We start from the raw sequence: 23,069 nt of genomic DNA on the forward strand, positions 1-23,069 counted from the left end.
GTATTGCACCGGCAGCACCGCAGAGGGTGGAAGAGAAACAGAGCAGATTGGTGGCAGATTTTGAAGGGAGGTAGCCTTGGGCAAGGAGACACATAAAGATTAAAATCTTAAGTTTTTGTATTGGTTGTTTTGTCTTTTTTACTTCACAGCGATTTTAAATTGCTGCCTTTGTATAGTCTGTGCTGTCCTGGCAAGTGCCCTGACTGCGTTCACTGCTGTCCTGAAGGCTGATTTGAGTCTGTGGTTAATTTGGGGATAAGTACTTGTGAAATAAAAAGACAAAAACAGAGCATAAAAAAAAAAATTAGTCTGTCTGAGGAGAAAAAAGCAACTAAATCCATCTTGTAAAGATAAGGTGCAGCAATAGCAGAGGGCAGATTTACCTTTGTATGCTGGTGCTGAGTATTGCCTCCAAAAAAGGTCTGGAGTACTGACTCAGAAAAAGTCTGGTCATGGAGTTGATATTTTTATGTTACACTAGTGAACAGAATGCATCTTGTATTGAACAAATCCAGCAGGAGACATAAAGAGTTCCAATTAAACATTCTCTTTATTGGGGCCTTTCTCCAAAATGGCACAAATGCTTAGAGTGCTCATCAGTGCTGCTAATGAAAAGACCCAGAGTCACAGGTTACACTTTTATTTGGATTTAGATCAACACCACAGATAAGATACTTTGGTCAAACACAAGAACAGATTGCTATGCCGCTCCTTCCTGGCTGCAATAAGTACAGTAATGTGTAAAAAAAAAAATGCTGGTTCTCCTGGAACACCAAATGTAAATCTTGGATTGGCACATACATCTAATAAATACGCTGTTTGCACTTAGCACTTTAAAAGGAATTGCACATGCAAGATGTAACCAGGCTACTGATCACCTTTGTCATTGTCCCTGTCTTATTTTTACTTTATAAGTTCTTTGCTTGCCTTTTTCCCAGCAAGAAAAAAGAATATAATTTGCTGCTCTACTCAGTATTTCAGTGATTAATCTGCTGATTTTGACACATTTAGCAGAGGTCACATTGAGGCCTTCCCGAAAGAATTGGTATCTCCTCTACAGCTTGGCTTGAAACACAATGCAGGTGGCAATGGAAGTCCACTGAATGAGGTGGGGGGCGTGCCCAGAAGCTGAGAGGAGAGGTTAACACCAAGCAAAGATACAGTAGAGGGACAGGCGTGAATGCAGTTCTTACAATATCAAGAGTCAATACTACTACCACACAAATAATGACATATCAATAATATATTGTACAAGCTTATACAGCAACACATGTTGATTTGCAACATTGTACAGTTTAAATCTAAAGTGCACAGCCTCAATCTGAGGTGACAAAACAGTACTATCAATATAATAAAGGCAACACAATTACAGACACTATTTATTTCCTCTTACTTCATGTCCTCATATTACATTGAATCAATACTCCATTTATCTATTTTAGATGAAATTAAACCCACATTGCACTTTCTTTTTTGTCTTCAAGTATTTTAGAGACAGCAAAACCATATTGCTTTACAAACACAAGTTGGCCATTTAGGCAAAGTTAAAACCAAAGCTTTAGTAGGGTTATAAGTAGACAGGTCTAAGCTGCAGAACTCTTACCAACACTTCCACATGTTGGGGGGAGAAAGGATAAATTTAATTTTCCATGCCAGAGACACCTCTAAAGCTAAGGAATGATGCAGCAAATAATTTCTGCAAGAGCTGTGCCCATGGTTTCTAAAGAGGTTTTGAGGCCCTGTAGGGGTTGTTCTTTGGCAGATGTAGCCATATCTTGACTTCACTGTAGACAAGGATGGTGTCCAGCACTGTGAAAATCCTTTGACAAACCAGTCTGTACTGAGACCCCATCCCTGTCACTCAGATTACAGTCACATTTAATTTAGGCCTCGTCTTGCAGACCTGTACATCTGTAAGAAGTCTTCACCTTCTTAATGTAGCTGTGAGGTTTTCAATGTAGTTTGGGACTGCTCACAGCAGAAATAGTTTTGAGATAAGAATTTACTCAGCCTTTTTTTTTTAATAGCCTTTTAAACACAGAACACAGAAACCATCCAAATACAACCTTATTTCAGTCTTGGTTAGTGCTGTATATTGATTGTGCGTCTGCTTAGGCCACGTGGGAAACATAATTAGGAATAATAGCATCCTATTGTTGTACTGTAATTGATCTTATTAAGTGGTTGTAAGAGCTGCAGTCCTCTTGAGGTTTTTCAGTAACCAACCCTGGAGATGTACAATCCATATGACATGGAGAAAGAATGTATTACGTGGGCTTGTCTTTTAAAATAAGCAGTAATAAATATTTGAGGCACCTCCATCAAAAAAAAAAAGAATCCCAGGTAATTTTCAGCTTCTGTACTTGCAGTTTTATAACCCATATAAAATAAAAATATATAGTTTACAAAATAGGATTTTTTATATATATATATATATATTTCCTTTTGTAAAACTATACTTATTTAAATACATTTGAAATGTTGCTATAGGTAAATTAGAAATTCTGTTCTAATACTACGAAAAAGGCAAAATCCCTTCACTTTTAACATACAGCATGTATATTCTGCATCTCACCACCCCCTCCCACTTCCCCCAGTCTGATTTTGTCATAATTTTGGGCAACTTTGGCATCATTCAGTCTGATTGCTGTTAATTTAAAATAATTACTGTGTTAAAATTTGGGGTAAATTTTTAAGTATCTTCCGGTCTTCCTTATTTGTTTCAATGAAGCTTTTTTGTGCACCTAATTATTAAGGAGGCATTCTAAAACTCAGGAAAGGACTTTAAAGGAGCCATGTTTCTTGATTTTAAACTGTACTCTACTCCAACGCCACAATATAGAAATAGATTTACTTTGGAACAAACTACAAATACATTCGCACAGTTTGTGACAACTTAATTGTCTACTTAGAGGTCCAGGAACAGGCTTTCACACCCAGTTCTTATAAATCTTGTCCCAGGCGTTCTATTTCATCAATCAGGAAGTCAATGTCCTGGTGAGTGGCCGCAGGGTTGGAGATGACCATCCGGAAGAAGTTCACTTTGTCCCCCAGGGGCTGATAGCTCACCATGGTCGTGCCATACTCCATCATCCTGGCTTTTATCACTGGTGCCACCTGCAGAGCAACAGAAAGTAGGGGACGATGGTGATGTCTATTATTATTGTCAGTATTATTATTATTTTCATTATTGTCATCACCCTCATTGTTATTAAAACATAGTACACTTCCTTTTTTTTATAGAGGATGGAGAGCTACAAGCAGCTGAAATGAAATTACATCCAATATTAATAAAAACATTAACCTCCAGTAAGGAATAAATGTCACACTGAAAAGGCATTCAATTTATCCTGTTTCTTTGTCGTGCTCTTTAAATGACTGGGGAAATTTCCCTCTTCTACTCCCTCAATATTGCTGACAGGGACACAGTAGCTGTTTTTTGTACTGTTCACAACAGGGCTACAATTGGTTTCATATGCCTGGGTGCTGCTGAGCTTTTGCTGCCCGTGCTGTGTTTAGTGACTGCAGTTCCCAGGGCCTCCAGTACGGAAACAAGGAGCAAATACGGGCTCTGCACATGGGGCAAAGGCAGGGAACACCACACCTGGGGACCAGACAAGGTGGTGCCAGACTGGCTTGCAGTAAAACGACCACGGAGCTGTCATTTGCCAGCACCTCCCTTGCTCTGTGCCCTGGGAGATGACTGTGGGTACTGCCTGCCTGCAGGGGTTTCACTGCTCACCTTCATCAGGCGGCTCGTTCTCTCCTCGCTGTCCTCCACTCCACGCAGGCTGGGAGGGATGTACCAGAAGCAGACATTGGTGTGCTGAGGCTAAGCACAGAATAATAATGGTTTATGTTGTAAGAAATGCTCATAATATCTCAATTGAAATTAAGTTCATGCCTTCCCTCCCTCCCATGCATCATCTTGTGACAGCAGGCAATGGTTTTCATTATTGTGGTCCACTGAGAGTCATCATTGTTATTAATGCAGAAAAGATAATTTTAAGCAATTTATTCCCAGGGTGTCAGATGCAAAAATACATCATCCAGCTGGGCAAATATATTTATGTCTTCCTGAAAGGCATCTGGATTTTGCAGCTCCTGTCCCCTCTGGGGGCTGAAGGGATCGTGTGGCTAAGGCAAGAGTCTATTACAGGTAATTTAGAGGTGAGGACCGTGTCATTTACTTTTATTACATGAGAGAATAATACAGAATCTGATTTTGTACACAGGAGCCACAGGTGTTGCATAAGATAGTCTAAGATTTTCTTACATTTAATGAAATTTATTACTTCTCAATTTGATTCAGCTAGCTGCTGTATTAAAATGCATGCATCACAGCATCTTAGCTCATTGAACATCTATGGGGCCACGAAGCAGAAAGGCATAAAGTAAGAACTAGTTGGCATTTTTTGTGCATTTTGTGGGGTACTGTACATGCACTCCGAACAGACCCTGCTATTAGCAAACTGCAACTCAGTTTTAGAGCTTGTTCTCATTGTACCTCTGTGTGTTGTGTTAGGCTGAGATACCAGGGTTTTGTTGCAGCAGGGTTAAACTGAGCAAACTGAACACTTATGCACAGCTGCCTCATCTCCCTTGTTCCTGCATTCCATGAGGAAGAGAGAACTGGCACAACAAGGGTCCCTGCTTTCTGTCTCATGCTGTTTGACTTGACCTGTTGGTAGCATCCCAATAGGTAACGAAGCCAACACTGCTGCCCAACTGAGAAAAAGAAGTTGCACTACATACCTTTCCATCAAACACCATTTCATACCCTTCTCTGTTCTTTATTTTATTGTACAGGTATTCAGCAAGTTCCAAGCACTTATCAATTTGTGCTTCAAATCCTGTGGTTCCCTTTACAGAGAGATGAAGAAAAGAAGTTATGTAGCGATCTGTTCTATGAATTTAAAGGGCGAAAGGATCATGCAATACTTGCCAACACATCAGCAGAAGTCACCTCTCAGAAGTCCCTGTGAGATATGTTCTGGCAGTGCAGAACTGACTTAAAAAGCCCATGTCATTATCCCTCTGTGTATAAAGATTTCAAAACAGAGTAGAGGTAGCCCAGAGAGAAAGGCTTGGAGTAAAAGAGACATGTGGCTAAAATCGCCTGCCACTCTGCAGACCCCAGTTAGCACTACAGCTATTGCATCCTCCTTTACAGACTCCCATACCTCCTCAGAGGTTTAATGAAGCACATAAGAATCTTTAAGGCTTTCTGGAAATGAAAACAGTGATCTCATCTCCTCTCCAACCTTAGGCAACCTGACATAACAGATTAAATAAATACACACAAGAACTTATTTAGCAATACAGATACTACTTATATAGATAAGTAAATCTACTACTTATATAGATAAGTAAATTTAGCAATATAGATAAAGCAATATAGATAAAGTAATTACAGATTTCCCAGTGAAGCTTTCTTCTACTCCTTCAAAAGATTACTTAATATCTATTGCATGCAATTAGGTATTGCCTAGGTATTTCAGTCTTGATTTGCCATGTATAATTTCTGAATAAAATTAAAACATCCTTTTATTTCCAGAAATCTTTATAACAACATTCCTAGGTATATGATTTGTTAGACTCCTACAGTTACACAAGGCAAATGCTATGCAAAGCCATACAGTTCAAGTTTCAAAATCATGTGTGCTGCTTTGAAGCTCCATCCTTAAAAGTATAAAACCCCCAGAAAATAATAATGTTCTTTCTTTCATGTTATATATGTGAAATTCAGGTCAGGTATTTTCTAAAATTATGATTACAGGAAAAAAAAAACCTCAAGTGTATCTGGTGTGCATTATTTTAATACAAACAAATGTGCAGCAGGCAGTCCTACCTTTGCCCTCCACATCAGCCATAGCTTGAAGACATCAACATGCCGTCCACACTGCAGAGCCTTGTCTCCCGTGTCGTAGGACAGGTCGTAGTGCTTGTCTTGTTGAAAGAGGTAGGAAGCATGCATTTGATTGCAACTCTGCATCAATCCCTTATGGACACAAAGACACAAGCACAGGGATGTCAGCACAGATTTGACTACTGCTTTGAGGGCTGCTTTGGGTGAAAAATTGCAAACACCCATATTCAGCCAAATATATGTCCAAGCGCTGAAGGAAGATCAAAAAACCCCACAAAACCAGACTTAGCTGCTCAATGGATTAATCCCTATCAGTGCCCAAGATGCCTTGGTACCTGATCCAGCAATGTGTAATCCACTCTCAAATCTAAATATTTTTTTTAAAAAGCTGGACATTGTGCTTCCTAGCAATCTTATGCTTAACTTAATTTTTGGATCTTGCCTTTTATTCTTTGTTCTGGTTCCTTTTCCTCTTTTCCTTTGAAGGCTTCTTTTCTGAATCAGACCAAGACAACTGGTGACTAATCTAAAGACTATCACAGCACTTTTCAATTGCTTTGGTCTCTAAAATTCTGATTTTTATTGTTTTCTTTCTTTGTAGGAACAGTTCTTTTCTGCAAAGCCCTCAGCTATAGCTTGGATGCTTAAGCGGTATAGAAAGCTTTGAGCAGACAGAAGAGCATATGGCCTTTAAAAACCCAGCTAGACCTATTTCTGGGCTGCAACATACCATTCTAAGAGGTACCTTTGTGGGAGGGATAGAAGCCAACAAGGTGAGGAAACCTGGCTCATGAAAGCATGAGGTTTCCTTTTTAGCTTTTTAAGTAAAATGCAGAGAGCCACGTTCTGGCTCTAGTTAAGTTCTCAACCAAGTTTATGGTTTACCTTAGGGCTGTTGCCTAAAATGGCAATTTTGAGTCCAAGAAGAATCATAACATGGCTGCTTATCATCAAGTCTAATCTTTATGTGTAACTCAAAACTGAGATAGCAAAATGAGAGGGGGAAAAAATTGACTTTCTCCTAATCTGAACCATCTGTTCGCACTAGAAGTCAGGGATGGTACTGACTTCAGCTGGGCAGGCTTTGTCTTGGGGAACTGACCCAGAGGGCAAATAAAAGCCAGTTTCTCTCTTCCTAAGTGCAATCACTTTGTATACAATCTGTTGTACAGCTGTTAGCAAAACAGCAACCAGCTTTTTGATAGCTGGTCTATTAAGTGGTGGCTGTATGGCAGCTGTCCCAGTCAGTGATGGTTATATGAAAATTACAGGCTTGAATGGTAATTCAAATTCTAGCACTAAATGAAACATTTACTTTTTATTCCAAGTGCACTTAGTGCTCCATTTTTACTTCCATGTGCCCCAAAGTGGATATATAGATCAAAGCTGGAATATCATAAAAGTCTAGAAAGTGTAATGATGCCTCAATTCTGGACCAAATGTTATGCTGCATGTAAACCACAACTTTCACCCCAAGAGGACCAGAGTTTGCATGCAGTTACATTTTATGCTACACAGCAACTAGTGGGGTTGCACAGTCATGCAGCCACAACTTAGCCATGGATATTTAGAATGGAAAGTCACAAAACTTTGTACAGATATTGCCATTGATTGCCCCATTTTTGCTAGACATCTGTTTTAATTCCTCCTGCAGTCATGGCTGAAGCATATAAACAGAGGTCTTTTCTCACTTCCTGTTATAATCCTCATCACATTAGTAAGTATTATCTATGGCACAGTTATGAAGAAAATATCCAGGATTTCCAGAAGTAAAATGCCAGAAAGAAGCAGAGAAGCACGTATATGTGACATACCTCTTCTCTTACTAGCAGGGCTGAACACTGCAGTGGGACACCCATCATCTTGTGAGGGTTCCAGGTTACTGAGTTAGCCCTGGGACAGAAAACCACATGAAACTCAGACATTGTACTACGTGATGAAACCCCAGAGGCATTTAGAAATAATTAGAATAATACCAAACATGTAGCAATACTCACTTTTTTCCTTTTTCTGAGCAACCAAAGCTGAAAATAATCATGGCTGATATTAGGAAAGTAATGCCTTCACAGGGGACCTAATCCACTCCAGTTGGCTTTTGGATGACAATCCTGGCAAATTACCACAGGATAATTGCTCTATCCACTAAAATTAATCAGAATTAAACTTTCTGGGGAGTCATCTGTACTTTACAAACATTGGGCAAACTTCCTAAAAACACGCACTTGACTGATGGAACTTTCTAAAATTGCACAGTCAATTAAAGATGCAGATAAGCTGGCAAGCCAGTAGATCTCCCTCCCTCTGATTCCAGTTTCAGCAAGATTTTCGTAACTAGCTCACACAGGCATTTAAAAAAATTCATTTAAATACTTCTAGGTATCACAAAGTCTCTGAGTAACCTGGAAAAGCTGGCCCAAAGTAATTTTTCTTGTTGCTCTGATGACAGCAAATTTTCGTAGCTCCTTAATTTTTGCTTGGCTACAGCAATTCACACAACTATAGTAATAAGCATGGAACTGACCCATCTTGCCAGAAAAGAGTCTGATTCTGCCTCCCTTCAGGACACATGTGTTGGAAAAACTGCTGTCAGCCTAGGTTTTGGGAACAAGCACAGAGCTGACACAATACAGCCTAGAGAAGAGGCATTTGGGACTGTGTGAGGGCTGAATGGAAGATTGTCCAGTTGTTTATTATTTTAATTTTGTGTTATGCTCGACTGGCTATTTTGTAATTACTATTATTACATATGATGAGTTAGCTGATAAATGTATATATTTGCATCCAATTTGGCAAGCTGTCAAGGACACATAGTGCATGTGTGTCGCAGACATCCTTTCACTAAAAATCCTTTCTTTAGGATTTTTCCTTCTGAGAAGCTAAGAAGCCTCAGAGACAGAATATAAACAATGGTTATCTGCTGCTGTGGAATGCAACAGCTCCACCTGTGATTGGCCCATCTTGGATGTTTATAATTAACGGCCAATCAAGGCCGAGCTGTCTCGGACAGAGTCCGAAAGAGCTGCCTTTGTTATCATTCTTCTTTTCTATTCTTAGTTTAGTTAGCTTCTGAGGAAACCTTTCCTTTCCATTTCTTTTTAGTATAGTTATAATGTAATATATATATATCATGAAATAATAAATCAAGCCTTCTGAACATGGAGTCAACATTCTCATCTCTTCCCTCATCCAAGAACCCCCGTGAACACGGTCACAAATGTGATTTTATCTAGTGCAGTGATTCATATTTTGATGGTATAAATTGGTATAAATCAGTCAACTGAGGCATGGGAATACTTAAAGGACCCAGAGCACACTTGCAGGTAACACTGATGGGAACAGAGGTGAGCAGGTTAGAAACTAGCAGTGTTTTCCTTTGTAGGACTTGGATACAGTGCCACAGGTTTATGCACCTCCTGCCAAATTGCTTCCACTCCTTCAAAGCAAGTGACTTCAAAATTCACATGGACATCAGGCAGTACTTTTGTGCTTTCTTCTTTGCTATTTAAATGGGACTGTTCAAGTGCCTGCTGCAAAATCTGTAGGGAACAGTCTTCCACAGGCAACATCTGGCCACTTGGCTTGGCTTTTTGAGTATTTGGCAGCTTTTAATCAGCTCAGTCAGTCATCTGATTACAACACCAAAGCTAATGGTTCTGAACATTCACTCAGATCTATGAATTTCCCTTGATATGATACTTTTTACTTTTATTTGTGCCTATGCAAAATCAGATGGAAATTCTTTAAGAGACCTCTAAGTAACAATAGTGGTATGCATTTTCTCAAGCAAAAGGGTTACTTACTGACAACATCCAGATGGGAATTATCTGTCTAAAACATTTAATCTACCTTATGGGCACTTATTTACCTAATTGTACACATACCAACTGTGTACAGAAAAATAATTAATTATGTAAAATAAAACTCCAACATTTTTCATTTGTTATCAGTTATTTTGGGCTTCTGTCATCAGTATGTGTTTGAAGAAATTGCTGACCAAGACAAAAAGTAAAAAAGTCTACAGAGTTTTTCCTTTACAGATTTCAAATGGATGACAGGAGAGATTCATGACTGGCAGAATTTGGTCCTGAGCCATCATTAAATACAGACTGATGCAATCACTGACCAGCCACAGCCCTGGGAAGGGTGCCCAGGGTGCTCTGAGGGAGCACTCACTCACTGCACACAGGATTTTCTCATGTAGCTGTGACCCCCTGTCTGAGCCTCTGCACGGGGGACACCAGGCTGGAACTCCTGATGTTGGCCAGACCTATCTGCTCCACACACTGGGGCTTGTGCTTCCTCCAGGGTGCCTTCCAGCACCTTGAAATCTGCCATGGAGACTGGAGGGCGTGGTAAGGACAGTCCTGCAAGTCATCCTCCTGTGACAGGAGTATTTCTGCTGGCTGACTGTTACCTGAAGGATGAGAGTACTCAGGGCACAGTGTGCTGCAGTAAATGTTCCCTCTCCCATCAAACATGAATAACAGCTTCAGTTCTCTTCTACTCAGACCTGTGGTGACTCCGTTATCTACCATGAAACAGAAAGGTCCTTAAAAGGTCTGCTCTAAAGGTTCCCATACTTGAGATCTGGACACACTGAAATGAGCCGCTGTGTCCAGCAAGGAGAGGAACAACATTCAAAATACCAAATTTCCTTAATTCTCTGCCAAACATATTGAGATAGTACTTATCAAAACACTTAATAAAATCCAGTGGAGTTCTGGATCTAAAGCTATCATGTGGAAAATGCTCCAAAGTAGATTTAACCTGAACTTCTCATTCCAGCACAATTTGGACAGCAATTTGAGAGGCAAACCCTTTGTTTCATACTCTGCCCTCAAAGGCAATGAGGTAGATTTTTGCTGGCTGGATATTTGTCCTTTTAATGCATGATGTATAAGTCTGGAGTGCTGCAGGCAGTCTTAACTAAATGAAATAGAATCATTGGCTGCTTTCCAAATTTTGCATGAGAGATGTATGAGAAAAGAACTGAATCATCAAGGTATCCTCCTAATCTCCAGGATCATGATGAGGAAGTTGTTTGTAATTTTAATTGGCAAGGAACAGCAAGCAATATGATTTAGTGATAAAGAAGGAGGGAGTAATGCTTTACTCTTGAACATAATGAGCCTATGTAAGTACAGAAATGCAAGTGACTCCATCCAGCCCAGTACACTGCCTCTAGAAAGTGGACTAAATAGGTTACTGGCAAGAATACAAAACAGGGCAAGCACCTCTGAAATTTCTCTAAATACTCTCTGAGCTTCCACTCATTTGTGGCTCACAAAAATCCTGAATGGTTTTTGTCTTTCCTTGAATGTAGATAAACCTAAACATCCTAAAGAAAGGATTTCATGTCTTATCGAAATGTTTCTGAGTAACCAGCTGTTCTTAAGTTCAAGTTCAGTCCTTACAGCCTGGACAAGCATCACTTATGTTCATCTGCATTATCTGCAATGTTTATGAGCTCATGACTACAACTGTGTATATATCCAGGGACAGACTGACTGAAGACATCAGTAACACAGTCTGGAAAGGGCTTTTCTCTCCAGAAGTGACAGAGCAGGACATCTGTCCTAACTGCAGGTGCACTTTGAGTTTTATACTTCAGTGTACAAGACCTACAAGATTCACTTCTTGGAGAAATGAAATTGCTAATTCATGTTGGATGCTGAATCAGAGAATGCTGCAGAAACTGCTCTGGACCTGTGAATGCATGGTGGGAGAAGAGAGAAACAAGTATGGAATGTCTGCTGTTTATACTTCAAAACAAATTGTCCCAAGGGCACTCTGCAATGCTGCTTCAACTGGAAACAGTTTATATGATTTCTCCAAACCGTATCTCAGAGAAAACATGATTTTTACAGGCATTGCTATGGTAATCACAAGTGTGTCAAAATGCATTTAATAAATGTCTTTTATTGATACCAATAAACCATACCTTTCGATGCCATTCAACTTCCATTTGTGTTTCCTCGACATCAGGAGCCCACCTCCCCACGCTCCCTGGAAGGCAAGGCACATCATCACCTTCATGAGAGCTCTGCTTTCCTCCCTGATGACATCTGTGCCTTCCCATCAGCTGGGACCCTTTTTATCTCACTGATGTGGCACACTCCAAAATGACCAGGCAGATGGGGCCTGAGGCATGAGCTGTGCTAACAATTTTCTCCCAGTAGCTTGGAAGCAGCAGTTAATAGCCCCTAATCTAGGCTCCCACCCTCATCATCTGCAAACCCCTCACTCACCCCCTCCTCTGACACCAGCACACGGGGCTGTAATTAACGACTTGCAGATCTGCTCCTGGGTCAGCTGTCTTTTCTCTTGTAGTCACTAAGTTGTAATAACAAACCAGGCTGGGATCTCAGCTGCTCTGAGGCATTTTCCTCATATTTTGGACCCTCTACTGCTTGCCCTCTACTCATTTGCTTTCCTCACAGAGATCTGGGACAAGCAGGCATTTCATGTGACTGAGAAGTATTTAAGGTAAATAGAAATTCTTCCTTTGAACGGACTGATTTTGGCTGACACAGTTATTCAAAATCAAGACTCCCAAAGCTATGGGAAGTCAATTACCAAGCCTTTTTGGAGAAAGGATTTGCAAAAATGACATAGAAGATATTCTAGGGCTGAAAGATGATCCTTCAGAAAGATTTCTTGGCAAGAGCCTGGATAAAGCTAAGAAGCCAATCTGATAAATTTCCCTAGCACTTGCATTAACCTGATCAGCAATTTGCAGTACTTTATTCCAGACAAATGTATCCTTTTCCTTATATATTTATTTTGCAGCTGCTGCAGAAGCAGAGCCAGTGCTCAGTATGCTTCTTACATATTTCTTTACTAATGGCATTTAAAGATAAAGCTGAAAGCCAAAAGCACTCAAACTAGGTCAACTTAAAGTGTCCCAGTTGCTACAAGTACAAGTACAGTCACAGCTCCTAAAATATCCCCCTGACCTGAGCCTTTCAGAGGAGTGGGAAGTCAGTGCTTGAATGTTAGACTTAATTACAGGAACTAAATACAATGGGTTTTGTACAAGATGACACTCTCCAAAATGAATAAATTAATGTTAATACACCTTGTAATCCAGCCCTCCACATATGATGGCACTTACATCCACATGCATCCAGATTTTGTATTTCTTGCAGATGTCTGCAATAGCTATGAGAGGATCAAATGCCCCATACACTGTTGTCCCAGCTGTGGCACTCACCAGAAAAGGAACGAATCCCTGCAAGAAAGCAGAGGGACGTTGTGCATGGTCAGAGTGCTGCAGCCCCCTCATCCCCTGGCAGCCCCAGCTCCCGCTGTGCTGTCCCTACAGTGACCCCACGAGTGTCTGCCAGAGGCCACCCCTGCTCGGTTACACTGGTTTTCTCCAGGTTTAGATGCCAGCGATATTACAGTTTCTACCTTAAGGTGGCAGCAAACTTCCAAACCAGTATCCTCCATTTATTAGGATGCATGAGACAGGTACGGGCTCAACAGAACAATTCTGCTTCGCACCACCTGCCTGAAACAAAAAAGTCTGCACTGCAGGATGTCACATGAGCAAACCTCAAGCAGGCACCACAGTGAGAGAAGCGATTCTGGGGGACTCTGCCCTGCCCTGGGCTGCGGTGCAATTATCCCAGTCTGGCCATGGGGTGCCCCAGTTTTGTCACTGGAACATCGTGTCTGATGTGGGCCAGGAGAGGTGGGGGGCTCCAGCCCCATCCCTAAGGCAGAGCAGGGAGACAGCTCTTCAAAGGTAAAGGCAGCAGCCTCCACAGAGGCCAGGGAATATCTCTTGAACTCCCTCTGCTAAACGCTGTGCCTCATCAGCCATCACTTCTGCACTATGAGAACTGAGGTCTGCTACAATTTATAGAAGTGTTTCATTTTAATTTCATTTTCCGTTATGTTGATTTTATAAGGAGTACTTAGAGGTCAAGAGTGGCTACTTTTTTTTTGCAGAACTGAGGTTCAAACCATCAAAAAAGTCCAAACTTCCTTCTGCAACAGTCAGTAGGTTTGAGTGGCACTCTATTACCATTTTGCCTTATTTTTTTTAATCTACTGTATTGCTTTTATTGGAAAAAATGTGCTTTTAATGAAGATTTGTGTTATTAATCAGGTTTGGCTGCTGTGTGTCTAGTGAACATAAATGCTGAAAGCACAGGGCTGAGTTTATTGCATACCTTAATCTGATGTTTTAATTCTAGCTTCTCTCAGTGAACAAATACAAGTGTGTGCATTTTTAGAGATATGTGGATTTTAGTTTACCTTCCACTGATTTGGTGAGACTATGAAAAATATTTTCAATACATTAGAATAAAACAAATTCCCCGAAATGATGACTCAAGTTTTGACAATATTCAGCTGAGAAGCTGCATCATAGGCTGATAATATAGAAGAGGAGGATGTTACGCAAAACATCATATAAAAAAGAAAGCCAAATAGCTCATGGATATTATAAAGTAGTTATAAACCTATTTTCTCAGCAACTCTTGCCTCATTAATTGGCAGGCTACATTTCTAAGAAATAAATCAAAACTTAATGGGCAGGCTTGTGTTGTTTTACCAAGGAAAGCAAACAACTGGCTTTGCCATTCTTCAGGTTTTTTCATCTTTGGAAGCAGAAAAGCTGGTAAACTTACTTTTTGTTTGGCTTCAACAATTCTTCTTTCAAGGTCTGATGGGATCATTTTCCCTCTGGAGCAAGAGAGAGTTATATCAGTAACTTGAAATCAAATTTTGCTGTTACTTCTTCACTTAATGGGAAACCCAGAGAAGGAGCAAAGTGACTTTTTGAACCAAGAGTTATGCTGCATTGAAGAGGACAGAAAGACTCTGTCCAGTAGTCTGGGTTTTACCTTATTTATTTAGTCAATATATTTGCATCAATATAGTGATGGGGACTGAGAGAAAGTATCTCGTGGCCACCCCATAAAGACTGATGCTGCTCCTTGGAGCCTCTTGGTCCTGCCTGAAGTTACAGTCCTGGGAATAAGCCTCAGTCTCCCAGGGAGAGGCTCAGCCCAGTGTACCAAGAAGTTCACTGGGTGCCAAATCCCAAATCCCAGATCAGCAGGCACAGAAAATGCCAGAAGAGCTGCACGGCCCTGAGCAGTGCCAGTCAGTGGTGCTGTCAGCAGCTGTCTCTGCGCTCCCTTCCCAGGGATGAAGATGTTCAGGGTGACTTTCCCACGGCTCAGGGAATTACATGTTTGCCTCTCCTGGAAGCAGGGTGTGAGAAGCTGCCAGTCCAGACTCGCTAAATGCATTGTCAGGCTCTTTGCACTGACTGTATTTGCAACACCTCCACCATGTACCATCCACTTCAGATTCAGTTGGGTAAGGCTTGAAGGCTGATTTAGGAAATCCTCTGAATTAACTAGGTGCAAGATAAAAGAGTGCTGATACTGAATATTAAGGCTATGGTTTTCTTTGCTATAGTCACAAGCAAGTCTATAAAAGAAGAGGCACTATGAATATCAGCAATACAAACATGATAGATTCCCATGTTACAGAAATAAAGTCTTCACCAGCTTTGAATGTTGTACATTTAGATTGCTATAAATTTTTAAAGACTTTTAAAAGATTTTTTCAGATTTTTTTCTTTCACTAGGCCCTCATTCCTGCTGCTATAAAAAAAGAACCTTAATTAAAGCTCAAAATGAAGTGGAAACTAATAAACCCATTAGTTTTAGTTTCCTTTTGCATGAAAACCCTTGACCTTTTTTCATGACATTTAGATGCATGTCCTTTTTTAAAAATTATTAATTCATTGTAATAAGATACTATTGGTTTAGTAAGCTTCCATCCTCACATAGCTTACAGTAAGATGGTATTTATTTTAGTAGAAATGGGTTTGTACTGGTGAGTTTTTTTGCGAAATCTCTCCTGAATATTCAAAACAGTAAAATATGGAAAGAATAACTAAAAATAAAAAGCTCTAAAAATCTAAAAATTAACCCAAATTTTTCTTGCAAAAGTGCAAGGAAAGTCCAAAAAGTATTCAGCTCCTTGTGAGCTCCCTCCAGACACAAGTACATGATCAGAGAAAAGCAGTAGTAGTCTAATGCTCAAAAGATGTTCCTGGGATTATGAGAGGAATAAAGAAAATAAAACCATGTCAAAGGAGGGCAATGAGTTCCTCTTCAAAACATAATTTAGATGTTGATCTTTAATAGTTTCTGATTTTGTGAGCTTGTGCATAGAAACATAGACAGAACTGGGCAGATGTTTTCACTGCCCAAATTTTTTTACCAAAGCAAGCAATTATCCAGCCTCATGTCACATTGAGTAGATGCAGGAATTCATGGCCAGGAGAGTGCAACTCCCAAGCAGTGTCAAGGTTTACCAGGTAAACAAGGCCAACTTGGCAGGTGTGGGTCAGAATGGGAAAGAGGCACTGGAAGTATGCTTGGTCATACTGAAAGCATCAAAAATGTATCGACATGGTCCTTCCAGAGGCCCACATCTTCAAAGAGGCTCTTCCCAAGCACACCAAGCCACATCCTCTGCAAACAATCTGCTCTGTCCCTGTGCTGTCTGCTGTGTCCCTGTGGTGCCTGTGAGACACACAGGAATCCTGCTGGTTACTTCAGCGTGGGCAGGCCAACCTGTGTAGTGTTCACAGAAAACCATCACGCTGAATTTGCACAAGGAGAAAAAGAATTCATGGCTCCATTGATCCACATCCATCTCTAGTGAATAGAAACAACTGGGGATTTATTTTGATATGTGTTGGTTGCTCTGACGTCATTAAATCCTCTTCAAGGTGTGTTCAGTCCTTTGTTAATAAAGAGATAATAGGACCATAAGTCAATATGCAGGCACTGTGATAAGCACTGTAAATTGCTTACTTGATGCTTGTTTTTTAATGTGGGAGCAGAGTATTTTGATAGCAGCAAAGCCTTCCATTCTGTTAGAGATGTAATTAATTCAATACCTTATAAAAGTGAGGGACTCAAATAGTATTTTCTATTAGAAATTCTCTCAATAGAATCAGTAAGAATTGTTCTATTAATTTTTTGTCCCATAGAAAGTGTTTTCCTGAAACCAGAAAATTTTTATCAGAGTATGTTGATTTTGTTAATATGCTTTTTTCTCAAAATGGGGTTTCACAGAGGATTGAAACCTTTTAGTTGGGTGAGTTAAGCAGTAACTTATCTACCACCCTTTCTCAGAGCCTGTGTGAGCTGCACATCAGCTGCCTCCTGTGCTGTTGGTTTCCAGGGACCACCATCCTTCTTAGCCTGTGCTTCCCACAAGGCTGCCAAGATCCTTCTCTGCACATCCTATCACAAACATGTCCTCATCAAGGGCATGAGGGGAATGCAATCCAGCTGAGAAAGATGTGGGAGCATGAAGTAGTAGAATTATACTAGCAAATGCTCCTAAATATTTTATTCCTACAAAAGGCCCACTGCAGCTCATTTTAATGGATCAGAATGTGAGAGTCTGATTTGACCAAAACAAGATTCCTCCTGGTTTATTAGCACAAAATGTAAAGAATTATATTAGTTTGATATCCTGTTTCACATCAGAATGAAACACAAAAAAAAAAAAAATATCAGAAACCTCTGCGGAAAGGAACTTCTAAGATATTTTATGAACTCCATAAATGGACCCATAAAGAAGCTACTAACAGAGCCAGTTCCTCAAGTGGGATAAATTAGTGTAAAGCTGATGAAGATGACAGTGCCATGACAAATTACACCAACTGCTGCCCACATCCTACATACTCTCTCTGAGATAAGCACCTGATGATCCTCTGTTATGCAATTATGCACCACAATAAAAGGTGTATTTGACATCTTTACTTACCTTTCATCACATCTAATCAAAATCACACTATCTGTACCAATACCCAAGGCTGCAGCTCCTTTCTTCACAGAAAAGTGACTCTGAAAAAAATATATTTATTATTATTTACTTGTTTATTATTTATTATTTAATTTAATATAAAACACTACCCTTGAAAACCCTTCAGCAGGAAGTTCCACAAGGCAGTAATTATATTCAGAGCCCTTTTGGAAACTGATCACTGTAATATGAGGCTTCAAAGCAGGTCACTACCATCAACCAGAGGGACAGCAATCACTCTAATCTGGGTTTACTCCTGGAATATTACAGACACAACTCTGGTCCATGCTGGACCTTGATGCAAACCTGCAGCTTCTACTGCTTGTGCAGATTCAGCTGTGAGCTTGATTTACTGAAACAAAATAGTCTTCTCTACAGAACTAATTTAGTTTGTGATGCCCATAGTCGTATGCTACAATGTATCTTCTGCCCAGAGAAAAAGAGAGAAATGAAAATAGAAAGCCTAATTGTGATGTCATGCCAGTGAAAGCCAGTAATAACTCCTACTAATAAACACAGCTACTGAAGTTTAAAATCAGAATAGGGCTATTATTATTATTATAGTAAGACTATTAGTTAATCTGTAAGTACAAAAATAAAATGTGTAAGTTACATACTGGAGTGCATGTTGGCCTAATTTTCTCTTGCTCATAGGACTTAACTCCTGAGCCAGTGTTGGTATATAATCCTAAATTGACTCCCAGTGATTATGATAATGCAACAGTTGTATACATTATAGCCCCAAGAGTTTGATTTTGTATTAAGTCAAACACAGCTGTTAACAATATTGTCTAAAGTAATTTTAACTACAGTTTATTAAACATTGAAAAAATGGAAATTCTTTAGATTTTACAGTATCATTAATTTAGGATGTAACACTATAAAAAAGATTCAGAAGACAAAGACCTAACAAGGCTTTTTCAGTGTCCAGAGTGTTAAAGAAGAAAGGAAGACCTAGTTTGCAGAGCACAAAGGAAAGAAGTAATCACTATGGCTTTGTCAAGGGAGTATTTGCAAGCAGCAGAGAGCAGTAGGGGAAGAGACTGGCACAATGGTTACACGTGTGGCCTTCACCTAAAGGCTACGAGGGCACAGATTCACTGCATGTTAAAGGACTCTATACATAATGAACACTTTGAAAATTACAGTAATTCTAAACCAACTTAATGAAAGAGGAAGAAGAGTAGAAGAACTGAAACATGTACATCCAACTTCAGAAGTAAAAAACCTCTGTGTTTTAAAAATTTCTCAGGGAGTAGTTTTCATAGAGGTTTGACTGCTATGGTTAAGATTGCTATGGAAGAATTTCCAGTACAAACTCTCTTTTTTATATGCCTGTATTCTCACCATTTTGGCTGAAATTCTTAACATTTTCAGGATGTCTGCTGACTTTTTCAATATCCAGAGATTTTTAAGAAGTTCAGATTGCTCTTAAGTCATGTTTCACTGATGATATATGGACAATTTGAAAATACTTCCTCGGGTAAATATTTTTAATACTAGATTTATTTTTTAAATGCACTGGGTTGGTACAGCTTTTCCCTGGTGGACATGGCTGCAGCGTATGAACAATGTGTATTGAGCAGCCCCTGAACACGTTGCCTAGATGTAAAATCAGTTTTTGAAGTACTAGTACAGCAAACCACCCCAGTCCCTGAAGTAAGCACACTCTGAAAAGTAAACATACACACATTGGCCTGATTCTCACATGAACTGATGATAAATGGAATGCATACTCATCACTTAGATGAGTCACAGGGGATTTGTGCCTGTCCCTTGCAGGTAGCCTAACCAAGCTGACATCATCAAGTAGGCTTCCTCTCCATTTTGGGGGAGAAAGGCACCACCACACAAAAATTTATCCAGAGTAAGGGTGGCTGGTTTGGAATGGGTGCTGAATGACATCAGGTGAAGAAGTTTCTACCCCTTCTCTCTGAAAAAAGTCCTGTGATATCTGCCGTGAGAATGGGAAGTGTACAGCATCTGCAGCCACCAGCCCTTCAGACACTGCAGATGTTTGACACCCAGACATAATCCAGCCTATTAAAGCCACTGGCCACTGGTATCTTCATCTTGGAATTTGCTCTGTTGTTTTTCTAGCTGGGAGTCACAAGGTGCTAGGAAGTATTTATACACTGAACATCACAGTTCAGCCATCACACTGACATTTTTCATGGCATCTTGGCATCTTATTTCCTTCACAAAACTGAATTTTTGAACAAGTGCATTTCTATGAGTTTCATCAGCTTCACTGAATTCAGTGAACTTTTTCCCAGCACAAATGCACTGTAGATGAAGGCTTGGATTGTGACCAATCCAAAAGCCTCTGAACATCCAAGATACAAAAGTCTGTTCCCAGAGCTGTGGGCCTCCCTGAGCCCTTTGGGGCAGCAGTGCAGCTTTTTGAGAGTGGGGAGAAGAGCCCATGAAATGGCTATTGGCAGGAGGAGGCTTATAAAGAATTCCAAGTTTAGGAAAGTATCTTGGAACATTCCAAAAATTGAAAACAGAGCACAAATATTGCCAGTATAATGACAGTTCAGAGATATGCTATATGAAGATAGAATTAAATGCATGTACCTAAAAAAAATTAATCTGTCTTTTATTCATTTATTACACAAACTGATATGCACATACTGGGTGGTGTAAATATATAAATGCAGGTAGATATTTAGGAGTGAAGAGGCACAGATATATTTCACTGGGGTTTGAGTCGATGACATTACATTCATTTATTTTGCTGCTTACTCCACACTAGTTAAAAAAGATTTACTGTTGCAATTTGTTTTTCTACTAAAAAACCAGAACTATTCGAAGTGCGTTAAAAAAGAAAAGACAGATTTAAATGGTCTACTATGAGGAAGGGAATTAAGCCCATGTGCTCAAAGACATCTATTGGAATATGGCCAAGTGCAGCTGCCTTGCTAAGAAGTCTCATGGCACTGCCAAAAGAGCACTGGGGAAAAAAAAATGAATGTAGTGCTGATAGCTCAGTTGCCTGAAGGCTTTTTAGAGACTGAAGGGAATTCAGTGGTCAGGAACCAAAACTGGTTTACGGATAAACTGGGAAGAAATACAGAAGTCTGTGCACAGAAGGGCAAATGCAATTACAAATTCTAAACAAACTCTGAACATGAAATGGCTCAATCTGTGTATACAGTCACAGATATATGACTGCTGTTATGTTTTCATGTTTTAGGACAAGACCACAGGAATTACTCCAAGTGCTTGAGAGGCTCTGAAAGACCAAGGATGAAAGCAAAATAGAAAAAATATATTTGTAGAACCAAAGAAAACTTTCACAATGATAAGTATTAAACTCTTGTTTAATATTCCTATGATGCTGCTGAAAGTTTGGTTGCTGTGTAATATATGGTAAACACAGAAAACTATAAAGGTCAAAGAGATTAAAAGGTTTGCAGAAATAAACCTGATCAGACAGAATTATTCACAGATGATTTAATTGGGCTAACAAGGAAGGACATTAAACGTGACCCCTTTGCAAATACCAGGGCTACAGAGTTTTCAGACACCCCAAGAAGGGAGCCTGAACACCACCTTTCACAAGACAGCAGTGCAAGAGTCACATGGATCTGAAGCCTTATGGTGGGAGAGCCAGGGAACAAGGGGAGGGCAGGCGCAGGCTGCCCGATGCCAGTCCTGAAGGAAAAGAGGAAAAGCCAGGCTTGGGGGCGCTGGAAGGTCTGGAGTTTAACCACTGTCCTGGGCTTGCAGACAGAGAAGGGAATGGGCTGTCACTTCAGCTTCCTCCCTCCCTCTTCACACACTGCAAAGGGTGCATGGAAACTGCAAATACATCCCCAGTAGAGAGGAACCTAATTTCTATTTGGAAAGAAATGTGGTGAAATTCAGTGGTGAAGGAGAAAGTATTAGTGATATAGGTATTAGTGATATAGGTATATAGATATTAGTGACTAAGAGCGTACTGACAGTCAGAAAAAAAAAAAAAAAGGTGATTCTGAGCCAGGGGAATTTTCCCATTATCTAAAATTTCAAATGCTCTTAGGTATAGGTTTGTTCCCCAGATAGCCATTTTTACATGGTTAGCTTTGTAAGGTAGAGACAGTGTAAATGTATTACATGTGCAATAATGAATAGGCCCCCTGAAAAATGGAAGAATAATTAAAAATGCTATGATGCTGAAAAGTACAGCATTGTTACCTAAAGTGCTTCAAGATACAGATGCTTCTATTTTTATAGCTTGCTAAATTACTTGCTTATCATCTGGCATGGTTGAAGCTGTCACAAACAACCATCCTAATGCCATGAGCCCCACAGGGCATGGCTGTGTTTTCAGATTGCTGCTTCTCGCTTAAATAAATCCAGAGTGGCATGAGCTTTGTGGAGGTGGCTTATCAGTAACCAGTTTCCAAATGCTGAGCAAGCTAAGACACATCTCCTGCAGCTGAAACTCCCCTGAGGTCTGTCACTGGCAGCCCAGTGCCCAGGAGATCTGGACCCCCAGCCACACCTTATCACCTATTCACCAGCAAAGAGGAGAATACCCTTTCCTATTCACTTCTCTTGGGCTTTAAGCATTGTGCAATCCCTGGATATGTAGGCTGGGCTATTTCTCTCTTAATAATCTAAAATGTGTTGCTAGTTTAGGCTTGCTGTTTGGGCTCCCACAAAGGTGGGGGAAAAAAGGTACCTCCATACCTACCTGATCTCTTAAGGCTTTGGCACCTGCTTTAGACTTAAGATGAGTTGTCTTCTGCAGATCTTTCTCTTTTTTATTGGCCATAAAAAGTGTATAGACTAACTCAGATTAAATGTTTACACTTCAGGTGATTAACATTAAGCAACATGAATTCTATCTTTATTATCTGATTTCAAGCTACAGCTTCTCCTTCAATTACCTACAAAAAGATAATACTGTGTCCCATCCAAGTTTTAAATACACTGCAATGAGAGGTATATTTGCTATGGTTTCATTTACCTACTGCTATTCAATTTTTAAAGTTACTTGTTAGTATCAGGTGAGAAATGAGGATATTAATGTTTCTAAACATACTAGTATGCACATCTTTGGCATTTTTCAAACACACAACTTCATGCTGCTTTTCTAATCAGAAAGACTCATTTGGTTTTTTTCTAGTGCAGATAGTTTTGCAGCATTGTATGTGATAAGAAATGTTGCACTGAGATCAGGAGGATATTGTGGCAGCGTAAAAGCCACAAGGGATTTTGGTCAATACCAGACAAAGGATGAGACCCAAATGATGATTTTTCTCCTTTAGGACTGACTGCACTAGAGCACTAGTTTTTCAGAAAATGCTTTTACTTTGATTTGAATGGTACTACCTGAATTAAATTGTTCCTCAAA

The 23,069-nt window shown here is 39.9% G+C and overlaps 1 protein-coding gene across 1 annotated transcript in view; it reads right to left on the reverse strand.

Moving 5' to 3' along the window:
- Positions 1-531: 531 nt before the first annotated feature.
- GAD2 (glutamate decarboxylase 2) overlaps positions 532-23,069 on the reverse strand; it is a 40,740-nt gene continuing 18,202 nt past the window's right edge. Inside the window, exons 8-16 of the mRNA XM_066552099.1 lie at positions 17,684-17,763; positions 14,509-14,563; positions 12,984-13,100; positions 11,811-11,875; positions 7,684-7,762; positions 5,852-6,001; positions 4,756-4,863; positions 3,743-3,832; positions 532-3,117 (exon numbers count right to left, since the gene is read on the reverse strand). Of these exons, the coding sequence (XP_066408196.1) occupies positions 2,944-3,117; positions 3,743-3,832; positions 4,756-4,863; positions 5,852-6,001; positions 7,684-7,762; positions 11,811-11,875; positions 12,984-13,100; positions 14,509-14,563; positions 17,684-17,763 (918 nt within the window). The 3' untranslated portion in view covers positions 532-2,943. The remainder of the gene's footprint in view (positions 3,118-3,742; positions 3,833-4,755; positions 4,864-5,851; positions 6,002-7,683; positions 7,763-11,810; positions 11,876-12,983; positions 13,101-14,508; positions 14,564-17,683; positions 17,764-23,069) is intronic.

This window comes from Molothrus aeneus, chromosome 1 (assembly GCF_037042795.1).
Source record: "Molothrus aeneus isolate 106 chromosome 1, BPBGC_Maene_1.0, whole genome shotgun sequence".
Lineage (NCBI taxonomy): Eukaryota > Metazoa > Chordata > Aves > Passeriformes > Icteridae > Molothrus > Molothrus aeneus.